Consider the following 18,779-nt stretch of genomic DNA (forward strand, 5'->3'; position numbering starts at 1 on the left):
AGATCACCTCTGATTATAGTATTTAATTTTTTGGCTATTACAGCCTCTCTGATATCCAACATCTCTGGGTTTAAAAATAGATCAGGATGGGGGGAAGATCACTAGAAATACATAAAATCACACCAAATATCAAGAAAATTGCTTTAAAACATTTTCTGGGAGCCCTGGCAAAAGGTGTGAAAAAGCAATACTAAGAAAAAAAAAATACTAGCCAACTAGTAATCCTGCTGTTTACAAACAGGGAATGGACATAAATTATTTAAAATATCTTTTTAGAAGATTTGTGTTCAATAAATATAGGTCAAGTCTCTTTGTTTCTTTCCTAGAGTAAGATAGATACTTTTCAGTGGTGTCCTGAGTCTTTGTTAGCGAGCTTGTGATCTAGGACATGGCGGCATTAATGCATATGGCTCGGTAAATATTAAATCAAAATTGGTTTACCATAAGAACGTATGACTATAAATACACATGCCCAAATGCTCTTTAAATGGTTAACTAGAGGAACTGTAATGTATTTGTTAGATCTGGTTATCAGAAAGCGGATGCTGACTGATCCTATTTTTAATCGTAATAAATGGGAATCCATGCTAACTTTCCCCTTAACAATGCCTTCGCATCCTGCTCTCGACGCCAAGTTTTCTGAGAATACCTAGAGAAAGAACAAATGATGGAAACTGGCTCCCAGAAACTGACTTTTTAAAAGATTTATTTGAAATTGTCTCTGATCTCCAAGTTGAAAATTCTTGTATGAAAAGACCTGAAAATATCTTAGAGATATCTGAGCACACGGTCAATTTATATACTATGTCATAAGGGGACCTGAGGGTGAGGACAGTTAAGAACTACATAAATCGTCTCCCAGTCTAAGCGGACATCTAAATCCACTGGCATGTTTTCGTGTGATTCATCTCAGTTAAGGAAACATGCTGTGTATTTAACCTTTCGTCGCCTATTGGCCTGTCACTCATGATGGAAGAGCTTCTGTTTATGAGGAAAGTTAACTGTGACATTCTCGTCTCGCTCAAGCCCACGTGATTTAGTGAGCAGATCACTCTGTGGGACAAAAGTCACAAAGGCCTGGCTACTCGCTGACCTTTATTTCTGCTTTTAATTCTCATCTGAAATCATAAGACCAAGCTTTTTATGAGCTGCCCTGGAGATGGGCTATAAACTTAATTATTACGACCTGATTCATGTGACAGACATAAGTGTAATTACCAGCATGGTGTCTAGCCAAACCCTGCAACAGGCCCATTTGCTGGTTCCTCGGGCATCCACGTGGCTCACGCGGGGCATGTGAGTGCTTCCGCAGTTGCCCTGTGGTTGAGACCCATCAGAATGACGGAAATGTGAGCCTTCGGCCAAAGAAGAGATGCTGTTAACAACGGCACCTCGGAATTCCCCCATGTAGGGTCAAATCCTTTATTGCTGAGATAACGGACAAGCTCATCATGCAGCATGAACATACAGGAATCTAGGCCTCAAAGCATTATATCCATGTGGGATCTAGCAAAAAACTAGCGCCATTCCACTTCACATCAGTATGTTGAATTAAAGAGCTTGATGAGGTATGGTAGGGAACAAACAAAATGGGCAAAAAATGCATCCTAAATCTTAAAAATAGTTATAAAATATGCCATAAAACAATCTGAATTTAAATACATTAATACACCGAAAAATATTTTTCCCTAAAATGTACTTTAAATAATACAGCCAGATAAAAGGTTGTCAAGTAATTAGCATCTTTATACCCAAATGCTTCCAATCGTCAAGCGACACACACCCTTCTGATAAACTCAAAGCTTATTGAACTACCCCCAAGTTTAGTGAAACCTCCTACTTTTTTGTATTCTCTTTTGACAAATTCGTGAAGCAAGTAGGTAACTCTTTGAGTTGTAACCTGTATCACTCACTGCTGGTTCTGAACATGACATTTTTTCCATTTAGATTTTCTTAGACTTAGCTTGGTTTTATAAGCCTGCCTTATCTTCGAGGTAAATTTTTGCTCTTCTGGGTCTGCTTCTCTGGATGAGGTCCCTGTGCTCATCTGGTTCTTCATTCAGTTTAACGAGCTTGACCAGTTACCCTGGCATGACTTTGCTGAGTGAAATGTTTTGGTTACAGCTCCAGCTATACCGCACAATAAAACTGAAGTTATCAATTTGTCTTGTTTCCTGAGACTGCTAGTAGTTAAACACATGTAATGTCATTAATGCTACCTTTACCTGGCAACTAATGAATGAATACAAGTCAATGGTCTAAGTTGCTTTGAAGTAATAGGCATAAAAGACACAAATTCAATCCTGTCTGCACCTCTCCCTCTTGGAAGGCCGTGTAACCCGTGAGAGAGAGAGAGATAGGGGTATAAAAAGGGGTCTGATCCTTCACACTAGAGTACTGGGAAAGAACACGGGAAGCAGTGACAATAAACACTTGTGTGTCTTAAGAAGGTGGACACGGACAAATGCGAAAAATCATTTAAAAACGAGAGCAATGAACAAACCTGCAAAACTATTCTGAGACTTCACTGGAAAAAACTTAAGCATATAACTTAACCTGGAGGTTCTCAGTATCAGGATATTATTACCAGTGTTAGGAAAATTTAAATGGTATTTTGAAAAATAGTGTTCCTTATCTTACTTTTGTAAACAGTGATACATTTCTAGAAAAATATAATTATACAAATCTAATTGTAAAATTTTAAGTACTTTGAACAATATGGAGACTTGGACATTGTCTAAGTCTGTAAATGGTCTACTTCTTGTGATAAGCCAAATTCTTTTTATTTGCCGAAAGAGACTTTCTCTTCTGTTTAGAAGGTAAGATGATTCCTCAAGGGTTTTCGTGTTAATCACTAAAATAGGAGGGTAGCGTACAAACTAAAGTTACAAATAGTAACTTTGCAAGTTAACTAGGCATATAAATCCCCTGACGAAATAAAATTGAAACAGCCAACAAATCAAGAGTTACTGTGCCTGCTTCATAAAGATACTTAAAATGAAGAAAAATATAAATGAACAAAACAAGATAACAAAAGATAAATTAACAAGAAATTATTTACAAAAGTAAAAAAGAATAAGTGCAAAAGCAAAGGTTCTGATTGAGTTGTTGCCCACTAAACTGTTTCTAGATTTGCATTTCTGCAAGTCTGTTCAGTTCTTCTGATACAAATTGCTTTAAACACCATCTTGTGGACAACAGGAGGTATATCACAGGTTCTCAACAGATTAGAAAGACTGCAGAAAGGCTAAATCTTATTTAACTCCTAAAACATATTCATAAAACATTATTTTATAACCCAAACATCAAATGGCATCTTTCACAGATAACACATCTTAAGATAATTACTGAAGTTCTATAATAAAAGTGACTACAATTTTAAAGTTTCAACAATGTCATGAAACATAGAAATAAGCATATGGGACTATCAATACTTTAAAGTCATTAATCAAATTACTTTAATCATGAGGTGAAAACTTTCAAAGGTTAAGACTGGCTGTGTTTCTGTTATGAAAAAATGGTTAATGTCTTCAGTAGGAAAGAACAATGAACAAACTCATGAATTATTCTTCCTTTTTCCTTTAGGTTCCAAAGGCCATAAATATTAATTGAAGTCATATCTTGTTCTTCGCATAGAAAGATTTCTATCTGACAGTGTTAACTGACCTTGATATAAAATGTTAGACTGGAAATCAAACATATAGGGTAAACACAATTTTAATTTTTAATAGCCATCATGGCCAAAATTATTTTGTATTTAAACATTATGTTGTCTGGAGTCCAAAGAAGAGATAATTCAGGAAATGTGGTCATTCCTCTTCCCTGCTGTGGACATTACTGACATCTGTGTGAAAGTAAACAAAGGTTTTGGAATGGAAAAAACAAAAATAATACAAGAGAACTGGCAACCACCAAGCCAGTTAGGGGAAATTTTCACACCCGACTTTGGGGCCTTAATTATCCCCTTTCTCTTTGTTAAAAGAATCAGGCAACTGCCAACTCTCCGCTTTATTTGGTGTTGTGTTAGCTGGACTCAGGCTTTCTTGCTGCTTTTGGCCGCATCTCGTGTACAGAGATGAGACGGTGGACACACAGGCAGCTGAGCAGAGGCTCGCTCCACATGACACAGCCTGTTCCCCTGGTTACGCCCCAGGTAGACTGAGTCACGTGTGTCGGTTGTTAAAAAACAGGCTGTGTCATTGTGACAGCTCTACTTTGTAATATGCACCAGCTCCTCAAACCAGCTGAATAAATCCAGATTCTTGAAGCAGGGATAAACCAGCCCAGCCTTAATGGAATTTAGAACAAGAAAGGTTCCTAAATATACCATTTGTAAGAAAGGATACATGACATATTCTCTGGAATTAAAATAAGCAGAATTTATAAAACAAGAAAGTGAAGCGAGTCTTCTTATGTCTGTGAAGGGATCGACTCAAAGAAAACAAAAATACATGGATCACCAATAGCAAAAAAGTTCATGAAACCAGTAAAATGCTAAAAATAAATACTTCCGGATTAGCAAAGAGGCAAAAGGAGAACCAAACTATTAACTAATTTGAAAAAATAATCTTTGAAAACATATAAAATGTTGAGCTTTATGACGAGTTCAAGTAAATTTATGAGTGACAGAGGAGTTGTAAAGCTTTCAGAAAATTCAACAAATTAAAGTTCCACAAATTAAAAGCTCAAGATATACACATAGCACCAGATTTTAGATCTCTGTACATTTTTTTGGGGGGGGAGTGATAAATGATCATTTTACTAAGAAAATGTGTATGTATATTCTGATTGTGTCAAGTCTAAAACACAGCACCATTGTAGGTATTGCACAGGAAAGAAAATGAAGAAGAAAATCAATTTAAAGTTAACAACACTTGAAATAAATAAAATGACCTTGGAAAAGAAAATAAATAAACTTGGAAGTGAAATAATGAAAAGGTTGCATGTACGCACAGCCACGTAGACAGTACCTGACCAGCAGTTCATCCGTCTACAGTGAAACCCAGTTCAAACCTTGGGTGCGTTTGAACGAAGCCGCCTTCATGTAGCAACGCTCCCCACAAGACCCTGCTCGGGGCTTTCCCCAGCTTGCCCCGACGGCCTCGGGATGGGATGTCTGCAGCGGGAGGGCTCTGGGCGCTCTCAGCATCCCTGGGACCCACCACTTAGACGCCAGCAATATCCTCATGCTCGGTGCCCTAGGAAGTCCATTGTTTTTAACAACAGTTTCTCAAAATAACGTAGAGCCAGGCAATAGAAGAACCGTTTAGCCATGTGGTTGGCAATCACACATTCTCGTTCCTGGCCAGAGGACGTGGTCTGGGCAGTGCCTGTTTCCCTGCAGTGCGTGGACTCTTTGGTCTCGGTGCCGGCTGCATGTTGGGTCTCGTGGCTTTCCTTCTCTGCCCCGCACCTCCTGCTGCAGCTTCTGAGAAACATCCTTCTCCACCAGAGCTTCTGGGCTTGGCAATATGCGTCTGCTGACACCACACATTCATCTTCTAGGTCAAGGGGGTTTCTTTTCCAGTTGCTACAATTCCCATCCTTTGTTCTGATGGCTGGTTCTTAAACTCTGAGAGTGATGAGGTCAGAAGGATAATGGATACAGGGGCCCAAAGACCTTGCGAGGCCCTTTAAGCTTCGAAAGTACTAAAGACAGCTTGGTGCCTTCACCACCAGATACCTTCTAGGGAAGACAGCTTTCTGTTTCCCAAATGAGAAACTCAGTGCAGGGGCCACAGTGCTGGGCTTTGACTTCTTGCCTCCCTTCTTATGCAGGACATACTCATGCCGGTGGGATTGCTTTGAATGGAGCTCATCACACAGAATCGACAAAATCATTTCAGCAGTTGGCTATGGTAGGATTTTGGGCTCCCTGATAAAACGGCCGCCTGGGTTTTCTTCCAAAATATAAGTTATGAAGTGAAGGTCTTATTGCCTATCTATTTCTCTGCATAAGTAGAATGGATACAGGATGGTATAAGAATTCTTAAGCTATAAAAAGTAGTCAAAAAACGTTCAGCAGGAACAATGCACTATATCAAAAAAGGTGATGAGATTTTTAGCAATGCTAGTAAATTTAAACACCAAGAAAACTTTCAGGTAAGTCTGAAACTGTAAAATTCAGAAATCAAAGGCCAAATACAAGTTGATGAGATTATAAAACGTACATCGCCGTCAGTCTGCTAAATCATAAGATGTCACTTCCTCTTGAAGAAGAACCAATGATATGATTTGCTTGCATATTTCAAAGAAAACTCTGAATAAAAATCATAATAATGATGAAACAAGACACATGGAATGAATTTGGAAAAATTCTAAAAAGGCTGATATCACCATTACTATAGGAATAGGATTCCGATTTTTGCTCTTAATGTCTGGCCTACATCAAAAAAAAAGTCACCCGTGAATCATGAGGGTCTGACAGTACTAAGAAAGCTCCAACAGCAGGAGGGATGGCTGGGAATCAAGTCGTCCTCAGGTATGGTTATTTCCCACCCGTCTGCTGACGGGCGTGAGAGACGGGATACAGGCAGTCTCCTGGGTCACACCTTCCACTGGGTCCTGGGGGGCCCTGGGGCCCTGGGGCACCTGGTGAGCCTGGCAGGCCCGGAGCTAATGAAATAAAAGACCCCATCAGAACACGGGTCAACATATGGCTTTTCCTCCCTCCCTCCAACCAACGTGGCTCATTCAGTGTCACCTGCAGCGATACCTAAGGGCCATCGGGGAGCAGGCATGGCTTCTATTTTGGGAGGTTTGCTCATGCTATGAAGATGATAATATCACTATTACCTGAGGTCCCAGGAAGACCTGGGCTCCCTGGAAGCCCCATTCCCGGTTCCCCTCTTTCTCCCTTCTGTCCTCGGTAGCCTAAATGGGAGATATACAAAAAGAGAGACAAAAAAGTAAGCGTGTTCTCTGGCAACAGACTGATATACATTCAGGAAATATTTTGAGGTGTATATTGAAAATCCACCCAGTGGACTCCCTTCACACATTTATATCTGAAAACTATGTTACAGAGATTCAATACAATCCTAGATCCTAGAGAGAACAGTGGAGTGAATACTAAATAGATACATAATTCAAGTTTAAAATATCACCAGGATTTCTTTTATGTAAGTGACCTTCATTTAACAAGTGTGAGCAGTAAGGAGAAATGTTTGGACTTAGGGTCATTTGAAAGCACCCTTCCAAATCTGTATTTAAACATTTCTGCAGTAAAATAACATTTACCACCTGAGGTATATTTAATATAGTTCAACCCAGCTCCTGCTGTGACAGACACCTCGTTAAGGTGGCTCTCAAGTCATCTCAGTGAGGGCTTAAGATCATAGGCTAAAAAAATGAGGAAGAAAGAAAAATAAGTGAAGATACACGAACTTCCGATTAACAAGAGGGTTAACGACACTGAACACAATTCCAAATGAACAACGTAGGTGCTAAAAGCTACATATTTAAACTCAGTTCTCAGATTTCAATATAATGCAAAATAGATTATTCCATATGGATTTCAGTGCATATGGTATCACAAAACGAGAAACAACAATTTGTGTATTTGTATAATAAGGTAACATTTACATGTGTCCTGTCAAATGTAACAACTTGTTTGTACAAATCTCTCACATCATTAGGTAAATACGGACCCACTATTAACAGATAAAGATGCTGAAGTGCACAAAGCACATGAGAACTTTCTACTCTTAACTTTCCTAATAAGGTCCCAGGCTCATTCCTTATGAAGGCTCCCCAAAAGCCTTAGGGTCTTATTTATTATTTATTTATTTATTTGTGGCTGTGTTGGGTCTTCGTTGCTGCGCGCAGGAAATGTGGGAAACGTTGCTTTCTCTAGTTGCGGCGAGCAGGGGCTACCCTTCGTTGCGGTGCGCGGGTTTCTCACTGTGGTGGCTTCTTTTCTTGCGGAGCACGGGCTTTAGGCGCGCGGGCTTCAGTAGTTGTGGCGCACGGGCTTAGCTGCTCCGCAGCATGTGGGATCTTCCTGCACCAGGGATCAAATCCGTGTCCCCTGCACTGGCAGGTGGATTCTTTACCACTGCGCCACCAGGCAAGTCCAGGGTCTTATTATTATTATTATTTTCTAACATCTTCATTGGAGTATAATTGTTTTACAATGGTGTGTTAGTTTCTGCTTTATAACAAAGTGAATCAGCTATACATATTTTTTCCACAACAACACTTCAGATAGGAACGCTAATAAGGTCAAAAACAACGTCCCCATTCTCTAGAATTAAGCTTTTCACCCTTTAGGGTAGGCCTCTCTCGAAATTTGGAAAAGACTAAAAGGCTGGTCTATCTGCAAACAGACATGTGTTTTCTTGGCCCCTAGGTGCAGGATGAGAGTTTGATATCAGTGTAGCTTATGTAGGAAAAAATATAAAACAACAGCAGTGCCCTAATCCAAAGCATCTAGAGATTCTCATCATTGAAGAACTGTGCTTGCTGGAGTTTTTAAGGTGTTAGACTTTATTTCCCTTTCAACACAAGGGATTTACTTCTAAAATTGTAAATCAGTGCATTTACATGCACGCTGGAAAAATGAGGTCAGAAAAAGAGTGTTACTGGCATTTGGGAGGATGACTCTTCATGTGGGACCTTACAAGCTGTCTGCAAGCCTTCCACATTGTCTGGCCTGCTTGTTCTGGCCCACTAATTGGCCACTGAACCCGTCACCATACCGACACACATATGCCTCCCATTTCCTAAGGCCCCTACTGCTAACAGATCTGAAGGGTCAAATCTATATCAGTCACGTCAACTACTCTATGGGCCACTGGCTTATACATAACAGGTGGTTTCTTTCATTACAAACCAATAACAGCTGAACTTTAGAAGTTCAAAAGTAAGAACCATCATTCCCAATACCACCCCTCCAAAATTGATGTGGGATAGAATGGCTGGATCCATTTTCTCCTAGTAACCCCCCCAAAGCAACTCCCACTCTTGGGGGCTGGGAATAAAGGACACCAAGGAAAGCACTCCTCCCACAGCACAGTGGGAAGGCAATAATCCGAAACCCAAAGGATGGTTAAAATCTAAAACTGAACTTTTTGAATTAAAAAAAAAGGCATCAACAATTGCCCTTTGGGGAATTTAGGAAAAGTGCAAACAAGGTGACCCAACTCAGAATCATATTGGCATCTATTCTCACTGCAAGAAGATCAGGTGCTGAAAGAATGTCCAACAAGATTCATGTTGTTTTCATGCCTGCTAACACTACATCCATTCTGCAGCCCATGGATCAAGGAGTCGTTTTGACTTTCAAGTCTTATTATAAACTCCCATATTTCACGAGTTTCATTTTTTGGCTGCATTTCTGGCATGTAACAAATCCTGAAAAGGAGATATGCAAACGTTGAGGAGACACCTGAGTTATAATCAAGATATGTCTGTTGTCAGAACCCTCTGGTGGGACAAGAGTTTTGTTAATTTTACTAAACATTCTTTTTAAAAAGTTGGAGGGCTTCCCTGGTGGCACAGTGGTTGAGAGTCCGCCTGCCGATGCGGGGGACGTGGGTTCTTTCCCCGGTCCGGGAGGATCCCACATGCCACGGAGCGGCTGGGCCCGTGAGCCATGGCTGCTGAGCCTGCGCATCCGGAGCCTGTGCTCCGCAACGGGAGAGGCCACAACAGTGAGAGGCCCGCGTACCGCAAAACAACAAAAAAAGAACTGGATCCGAAGCCCCATCAGGAGTGGAAACAGTAGATAAGGTCTCCTCGGCAGCACAGCAGGTAAATAAAACCCATAGAAATCTTTTGCGGAAGTGAAGGTCAATGAGTGGTGAACAGAGGTCTTGTTTCCAAAAGCTGCACGAACACCTGGCACGGCCTCTGCCCGAGAGCCTTCCAGATGGGCCTTCCAGGTGGGCCTTCCCTGCATGGGAGGGAGCCCGAGACAGGGGTTTGTGTGGACAGGTGACTCTAGTTCCAGAAGGGTTTTCCTTGCTATCCTGACCATGCATTGCTCTTGTCCCCTTAGGTGGCCACTGTGTGAAGCATCTGTCCAAGTTCTTTCTCCTATTGGTGTTAACAGTCCTGGTTCTTCACATGGTTTGAGGCATCAAACATCTTCAGATGGGCTATCAAGGTCTTCCTTCCCGTCTCCTACACTCTGAATTCACAACAGACCCAACTGGCAGAAGATGGTAATTAACCACCCTTTACACAATGGTACACACACAAGGCTACACCTGATTCTACACTTGCTTCCAATTCCCCGCCAAAACTCTCTGTGACCTAAGAGAAACTAGGTAGAAAAGACAGTTCAGGTAAACTAGAGTGATTCACTGCCGTTGTTTTGCACTGTGCTAGCTAAACCAGAAGGCTTGTCAGTCTCAATGGGAAGTTAGGATCCTAACAGACCCCACGACCGGGGAAAGCTGTGCCTCTTTCAGGGGAGGGAGGACACGGCAATCACCTTTGGGCCCTTCCTACAGAAAATAGAGAAGCCGTTGGAAGGAAAGTGAACTAGTGAAAGGGAAATAACTCTCCGCATATATAGTATTTTGAACTGTATTCCTATGTGATATTGGTGTTAACTTTCTCTTTTCTCCTTTACCCATTCGTCTGTTGATGGACACTCAGGTTGCTTCCCTGTCTTGGCTACTGTAAATAGCGCTCCTATGAACACTGGGGTGCATGCATCTTTCCAGATGAGCATTTTTGTCTCTCTCCCTTACACAAGCTTTTGATTATTCCAAGGAGAGCCCTTGAGTTCCTCTATAATAACACATGAAAAGCAGTGTCTCTGGCCTTTCCTCTCACAGTACGTACTCATTGGATCTAATGCTTCCTTGTCAGAGCTGTGAATCTTCTAAACCAGGGTCCCCTTAGCCCCTCTGCTGACTGCCAGTCACATTTCTAGAAAATGCTCTTGCCAGCTGAATTTAGCCAAGCTACATTTAAGATCATGTCTCTTGTCAAGTGATCATCAGTGGAGCAAATATTGTTTTTTGCCAATTTAAGTCTTGCTTTGAAAAATTTAGAAACAACATGAGAATTCTTTTTTTTTTTTAATTCAGAAGTTACCATCCACAACTTTTACAGAAGAAAAAGGATTCTAAAATTTCTCAAAAATATATTTCGGACCCAAATCACTAGTCATAGTAGCAGGTCTTAAGACTTTTTCCTCAGTTTCTTTAAGATACTAAGATTCTTGTTGTCTACTTACGTTAACAGCGAGGCATAAATTTGCAGATGATAATGATAACTAAGCACATTATTGCTGTTATTATCATAATAAGTATTGTTATTAAATACATTTAGATTAGCAAATAATTATCAGTCAGGTTTAAACTGGAATGAATAATAGTTAAAAATTTATTTCTAGAATATCAAATATTAACAAGATATCCTATATTAAATCATTATATATACATATTTTTAAATAAATTTATAAAATACATACCAAGTATATATATTATATATAATCTAATATACATACTTTTAATGTATATTAATATATATTTGTAATGTATATAAATAATTTTTGCCTTAACTGTGATTAGCATGTTATAAATACTGAGAGTTAAAGAGCTGGTAAACAAATATTGTCCTCAAAGACGTACCTTGGGGCCCAGGGTCTCCTGGTGGCCCAGGCAACCCATCCTTTCCTGGTGGACCAGGCCTCCCATGAGCTTGGGCAGCCAGCATTGCTGCTGGTAGCTTGAGCTGGGACAGGAACACAGCCATCCTCTCTTCATTGATGAAAGGGAAAATAATATGCATGTTATGGGAATACTTTTTACGTCAAAAGTTTTCAAATAGTTTTACATAAAATTCAACAAAAAATTACTTGGTTTTCAATTTAAGCACATCTAATTTACCAACTGGTCTGAGCGTGGAGAGATTTCTTTGATTGTTCAAGTAAAACAGATTGTACAAAGTTGTTTGAATATGGATGCAGATGAGTTGTGTTGATCAGAGGATTGAGAACCTTCAGTGCTTCAGAGATGTTGCCAACCTAGCAGACAATACCCTAGAGTAGGGGTCCATGGCCCATTAGGAACCGGGCACACAGCAGGAGGTGAGCGGCAGGCAAGCGGAGCGAAGCTTCGTCTGTATTTACAGCCGCTCCCCATGGCTCGCATTACCGCCTGAGCCCCGCCTCCTGTCAGACCAGCTGCAGCATTAGATTCTCACAGGAGCGCAGACCCTACTGTGAACTGCACATGCGAGGGATCTAGGTTGCACGGTCCTTATGAGAATCTAATGCCTGATGACCTGAGGTGGAGCTGAGGCGCTGATGCTAGCGCTGGGGAGCGGCTGCAAATACAGATCATCACTAGCAGAGAGGTTTGACTGCACAGAGACCATAATAAATCAACTGCTTGCAGACTCATATCAAAACCCTACCAGTGAGTGGCAAGTGACAATTAAGCTGCATCTTATGGAGTAGACCGGACATAAGCAACACACGTCGGGTGTCACTGTCTTCCATCACCCCCGGATGGTGCCGTATAGTTGCAGGAAAACAAGCTCAGGGCTCCCACTGATTCTGCATTATGGTGAGCTGTATAATTATTTCATTATATATTACAGTGTAATACTAATAGAAATAAAGTACACAATAGATGTAATGCGCTTGAATCATCCCCAAACCACTCCCGTCCCCGGTCTGTGGAAAAACTGTCTTCCGTGAAACCAGTCCCTGGTGCCAAAAAGGTTGGGGACCACTGTCCTAGAGCCTAATTAACCTCTGGTAATGACTTGAGGAGAGAATTCAGGTTCATATTAAAAAATGGTTGTTATAATACATTTAAGCCGCTTTCCAGAAGTGTTGTGAATGTGCCGGTGGTGGTTTAAAATATGTTGACAAGGTCTTTGACACTCCCTTCCAAATGGAATTAGGTGGAGCCTAATCCCCCTATTCTGGAGTGTGGGCTGAACTTCCTTTCACTTCTAACGAATAGAAAAAAGGCAAGTGGGGACACTAAGTCATAAAAGCCTCGTGGCTTCCTGGCTGCTTTCTCTCTTAGATTCTCATTCTGGGGGAAGCCAGCTGGCACGTCTTGAGGGCATGAAGAGAGCCAAATGGGGGTGAGCTGAAGCTAACTGCCAACAGCCACGTGAGTGAGCCCGGAGGTGGATCTTCCCGCCCCAGCTGAGCCCTCAGAGGACGTCAGCTCTGGCTGACACCCTGAAAGCAACTTCATGACAGACGCCGAGACAGAACCACACAAGTAAGTGACCCTTTAAGTCCCTGATCCACAGAAAACGCACGATAATAAACACTGTTGTTTTAAGCCACTAAAGTTTTGAGATATTTTCTTATGCAGCAATAGATAACTCATATGGTATGTGACACTTTATATCCTTGAACAAAACTGCATTATTGATAGAGAGGTTTATTTATTGAAAAGATGGGTCACTGGCTTCCTATTCATTATGATTTCATGGTACTGTTTAATTTCTATACTGGGCTAATACTTTGTCAACAACTTATGCTTTTTAAAGAAAATGTTCTAGTATACACCCTCAATATTATTCTTTTTTCCTTTTTTTTTTTTTTTTTGGTTTGATTTCCAATTAGTTCCATCATTCAGCCAAGGTTTTAGTAGGAAGGATGTCTCATTTGGCCAAAGGGACAAATGCAGCATTGCTGCCCAGGAGCAGGCCGAGTGAAACCAGCAAAGTCTCTGTACATTTCTGTGAACCTCAAGAAGACGCTGAAACTAAGAACACACAAGTTATAGGAAGTTGACAAACTATCCAGAACATTTAAAAATCTTTTGTCAGTGTTGAGTGATGTGACCTTTATGACCTGAATACAAGGACACATCACCGTCATCTGCCCTTTGTTCATCCACCAGGCTGCCTGGAGCCCAACCCTGTTCATCTGGGTCCTAAAGAGAAAGTCCAGGGAGGGGAGGCAGGACTGTGTAAGAGTGCTACCTCGGGTGAGCTCGGCTCTCTGGCCGTGAGCGTGTCCTACAGGGTACATCAAATGTCAGTGCTTAGGGTCAACAAAAAAGTGACTCTACATCATAGGACGTTGGTGCATTAATAACTCATAACATTTAAAGGGTCTGGAAAATGAACACCAAAAAATGTAAATATGAAAATATAAATAAAAATTTTCACCCTAAAATTCCTAAACAAGTCAGATTATTAACTAAGTTAAACATTCTCTGTAAGCAGGGCTTTGCATTGGGCCTTTAACATTTTCTGCATTAAGTGCTCTCGTTCAGAAATCATGGAGAGTTACTCAGCCAAAAAAGAAACAAAATTGAGTTATTTGTAGTGAGGTGGATGGACCTAGAGTCTGTCATACAGAGTGAAGTAAGTCAGAAAGAGAAAAACAAATACTGTATGCTAACACATATATATGGAATCTAGAAAAAAAAAATGGTTCTGGAGAACCTAGGGGCAGGACAGGAATAAAGAGGCAGATGTAGAGAATGGACTTGAGGACAGGGGGAAGGGTAAGGGTAAGCTGAGACAAAGTGAGAGAGTGGCATGGACATCTATACACTACCAAATGTAGAATAGATAGCTAGTGGGAAGCAGCCGCATAGCACAGGGAGATCAGCTCGGTGCTTTGTGACCACCTAGAGGGGTGGGATAGGGAGGGTGGGAGGGAGACGCAAGAGGGAGGTGATATGGGGATATATGTATACATATAGCTGATTCACTTCGTTATAAAGCAGAAACTAACACACCATTGTAGAGCAATTATATTCCAATAAAGATGTTAAAAAAAAAAAAGAAATCATGGAGAGAGCAGAGAGAGATTATCATTTCAATATCCAATAAGAATTATTATCCATGTTTTTATAAGTGCCGTGCACTATAAAGATTAACTGCCAATAAGCTTTATTTTATGACTAGAAATCTGTTATATAATTATTCTCAGAATTACTTTTTTGGATAATCAAATCCACGGTTACACTTATTATTGTAGAATTCTTGGTTATTAACCCCACATAAGACTATTGTTCAGTTAAATTTCATCTCAAAAGCATTTTCAATATTTTGCCACTATATGGATAATTTTGGTAGTCATTAATGCAAATTCACCCAAAGTCCACGATAAATACAATGTGTCACTGGATTCTGTATTTAAACTTGCTTGTTTTGTTTATATTTTACATAGCTCATATTTAAGAAATCTAATATATATGTAACTAGATTTAAAATAGAAAACTGGAGGAAGGCATATCCTTGCCATGACATAAAAAAGTAACCACATGTTTTTTCTTTTCACATATTTTCTTTAAAAAGAAAATTCAAATGATTTCACTTGTAAAACTAACTGTTTTTCAAAGATGTAGCTAGTAAGTAGTAAGAGATGACCCTTTCATGTGAAAAATTCAGCATAGGTTTGGTGCAGACAAATCTTCTAGGAAAATGTTTTACTGATTAAATTAGCGTTTATTCTGCAACTAAGAACCAAATGACAGTAACATACTAGAATCTATAGCTGCCAGTTAGAAAAAACAAGGGCCAAACCATATAGAGCTTGTAAAGAATTACCTCAATCTTCTCCAGTCTCTTCGCTCAGTTTAATTCACTTAGTTGAACTTTAAAGACACTTTTTGCTTAAACAGGATGTGTATGTTTTACAATTTTTTGATAAAGAGCAAATTACTACTGAGTAAAACCTATTTTTCAATGGGCTTTCAATAAAAATTTTGCTTAAAAAAATGTAGGTCCCTACACTGTTTAGGAGATAAAACCAAAATTCTTTTCAAATAGAATCATTAAGGGAAAAGCCTCAACAAATGTGGAGTATTAGCTATAATTAACAAAAGAGCAATCACCCTACACTCACATTCTGAAATCACAAAGCAAGCCGAATGGAAACATGCCAGTACCCACAGGACCAGAATCTCTGATGTGGATTGATTGACAATGATGATGAAAACCAATGAGGGTCCGATGAGTCATCCCTAAGAGTGACATTAAGTCACCGGCTTTCCAGTAAAACTTTTTACTACCTGACTTTCCACCTGGGGCACATTTGGTTGGTGTTAATACATTTGTTTCCAGTAACAACAGATAAAACAAATTTGCAATTAATATATATAGTTTTGCAAATCATCACATTGAATCTAGATAGAATCTCTTTATATTACATCGTAAACTGGGTGTTTTATAAAAAGATATGAAATTCAGTGATCACAGTTTGAAACTTTGCGTATTATTTGTTGTTTTGCACTTAAAAGATAGATATATATTTCAGTACAATTTTTCTTAATTTGAAACATACCTCTTTGAATATCTTCAATGTCTAAACACAAATATTCATAGCACTAGTTTTTCCTCTTTAATGTAGGAATTGAATTTGTAAGTAACTTGCTTTGGGTGCTTTTAAATATTTTTAGCAAAACAGAGAGTTCTTTTAAATAATTACTTCTAGCTGTAAATTATCTAGCTTTAAGATACACTCAAAAACAGTTATTTAGCACAGGGTAATTACCTCCTCTGAACCATACTCCAATGCTCTATAATTTTAAATAATATGTTTCTGAGCCGGTAAATAAATTGTAAAGACTTGTATTCTTAATTGCGTTTCCTCTGTTTTCAGGGATCTTTGGTCAATTAAACTGTTTTTGGCTATGCTTTCTAAAGAGGCAGGAAATTGAAGAGTTTGGATAGGAGCTTGCATAAACCAAACTCACACAGGCCATCTGCCAAGGCAAACCCATAGCAGTCATTCTAACAAATGATACCAATGGCTGGCCTTCCTTGGAGAATGGGCTTGTTAATATCATGCAGACATTAATATTAATGTGATAATAAAGCACATTATACGGAGAAGGAAGTTTGTCATCTGGCCCACGTCTACCTTCTATTTCACAGAATTTGTAAATATTTTCAAAGAGAGAAATTCACTTTTTTCTCCTAATGCCCATTCAAATGTTTAATTGCCCATTTTCTTGGTATAGTGTCAACTTATTTCCTTTTGTTACCCCCTTATGGAAAACAGAGAGTAGTTAATGAGTACTTCCCTTGGGAAATCAGTCATCTACTTGATAATATTGTTACCTCTTAGCCTTCAGGTTAAATAACTTTTACTCATAGGCTTGGTAATCTGTTCTGTAAATCACTTTTTGGTTCCAATGTTCTGGGTTTTTTCCATACATCTCTTAAATTTGGAAGCAAAAATTAGATACAGTTATCTCTTAATGGGCAAAATTGTCAGAAGGGTAATTTCCTTTCATGTCTTGAGAATGATTTTCTAGTTTCATTCTAGCTGTTAATTCAACAGCATCTTTGGTGGCTTCATATTCATTTTGTGGCACATCACGGTCCAAGGGTTGTTACTGCTACATTCAACTCTGGCTCAATTCTTTGTCACCTCTGTTGCTTCGAAATGTTATTATGAGTAAAGATGGCAGATTGAACACACGCACCTGCTTTAACTCTTTCCTGAATCACTGCAAAACAATGGTTTTGCAGTTACTTTTAAAGGCAGAAAACCACAAGAATGGGAGAATGTGAAAGGAGACGACATTAACCTTTGGAAGCTGAGAGCCAGATGGCAGAGTGTGGATGACTTAGCAGACTCAAGAAAACCAAATCTTTACACCAGGAGCTGAGAACCAGCCTGTGTTAAATCACAAAATCCCTAAAACGTTCAGGAGTTACATCTGGAAGTGGGGCTAAAGGAGGGGAACTAAAATAAGGGGGACTGGATGAAAGCCTGTTTAAGAAATGATCTTAGAAATCCCTTTCTCTGCTCTGTGCAGCTACCTAGTTGCCCCTTCCTAATCCCGGCAGAAGGCGGCAGGGTTATCATCTGAAAAGTGTAAATAGACCATCTCTGCACTGGGGACCCCAGACTGTGTTGAGACTCAGGCTTGCCTACTGAAAACGAGGAGAAGAAATGGGCATTGCCTTGTTGGAGCTGAGGCCACCACTGCCCTATCCGCCTACCTGGCTCCCCAAATGCTGGCAACCTGGCAGGAAATGCAAGTGTTTCCTTTGGGGAATCTGACCAGAATACAAGGAAAGACTTCAAGACAGTGAAGTTGAGGGTCCCTTAATTAAAAAACAAACAAGCAAAAAAACCCCCAAAACCATCCAGATTACCCTACGGTAAAGCTCGTGGTTGGCAAGGCCACCATTCACTCCTAACGTTCCAGCAGTTTTTAGAACCCATGCTCTTGTATGAGCACATGGCCAAGGATGGCTGGCACTGAGGAAACCCTCTAAGCTGAATGATAGACCCCAACAAACAGAAAGAAGCAGGTTGGAAGAGATAGAGACTATGATGTGGAAACTAGTTTTAAAAACTATCTACGTCTCCAATTATGTGTATCTATGAGAAGACTGTACATATACAAATATGTGTATACAAATACATATATAAATTAATATCTTCATTGTAGAGATGTTGCAGCCTGGAAACAAGAGGACAGGATAATCCATATTCATACATGTTCACGCATATGTGGATGAAACTATGTATGAAAAATGGAGAAAACATAGGTGAGGGGCTTTCGTGGCCCTGGCAATCTAGAGGCAGAAGCATTGCTCAGGGACACAGCCCCAATCCTCCTGTCCTCCCACAGATGTCGGTATGGCCTTGTCGTTTCCAAGTTTGTCTCAAGAACCCAGAGGGGGGCTTCTCTGGTGGCGCAGTGGTTGAGAGTCCGCCTGCCGATGCAGGGGACACGGGTTCATGCCCTGGTCCGGGAAGATCCCACGTGCCGCAGAGCGGCTGGGCCCGTGAGCCATGGCCGCTGAACCTGCACATCTGGAGCCTGTGCTCCACGGCAGGAGAGGCCACAACAGTGAGAGGCCCGCGTACT

General features: G+C 40.2%; 1 protein-coding gene across 1 annotated transcript in view; it reads right to left on the bottom strand.

Annotated features, from left to right (window-relative positions):
- Nucleotides 1-6,487: 6,487 nt before the first annotated feature.
- COL19A1 (collagen type XIX alpha 1 chain) overlaps nucleotides 6,488-18,779 on the bottom strand; it is a 356,422-nt gene continuing 344,130 nt past the window's right edge. Inside the window, exons 48-50 of the mRNA XM_032650897.1 lie at nucleotides 11,589-11,717; nucleotides 6,796-6,873; nucleotides 6,488-6,615 (exon numbers count right to left, since the gene is read on the bottom strand). Of these exons, the coding sequence (XP_032506788.1) occupies nucleotides 6,488-6,615; nucleotides 6,796-6,873; nucleotides 11,589-11,717 (335 nt within the window). The remainder of the gene's footprint in view (nucleotides 6,616-6,795; nucleotides 6,874-11,588; nucleotides 11,718-18,779) is intronic.

This window comes from Phocoena sinus, chromosome 12 (assembly GCF_008692025.1).
Source record: "Phocoena sinus isolate mPhoSin1 chromosome 12, mPhoSin1.pri, whole genome shotgun sequence".
Classification (NCBI taxonomy): Eukaryota; Metazoa; Chordata; class Mammalia; order Artiodactyla; family Phocoenidae; genus Phocoena; species Phocoena sinus.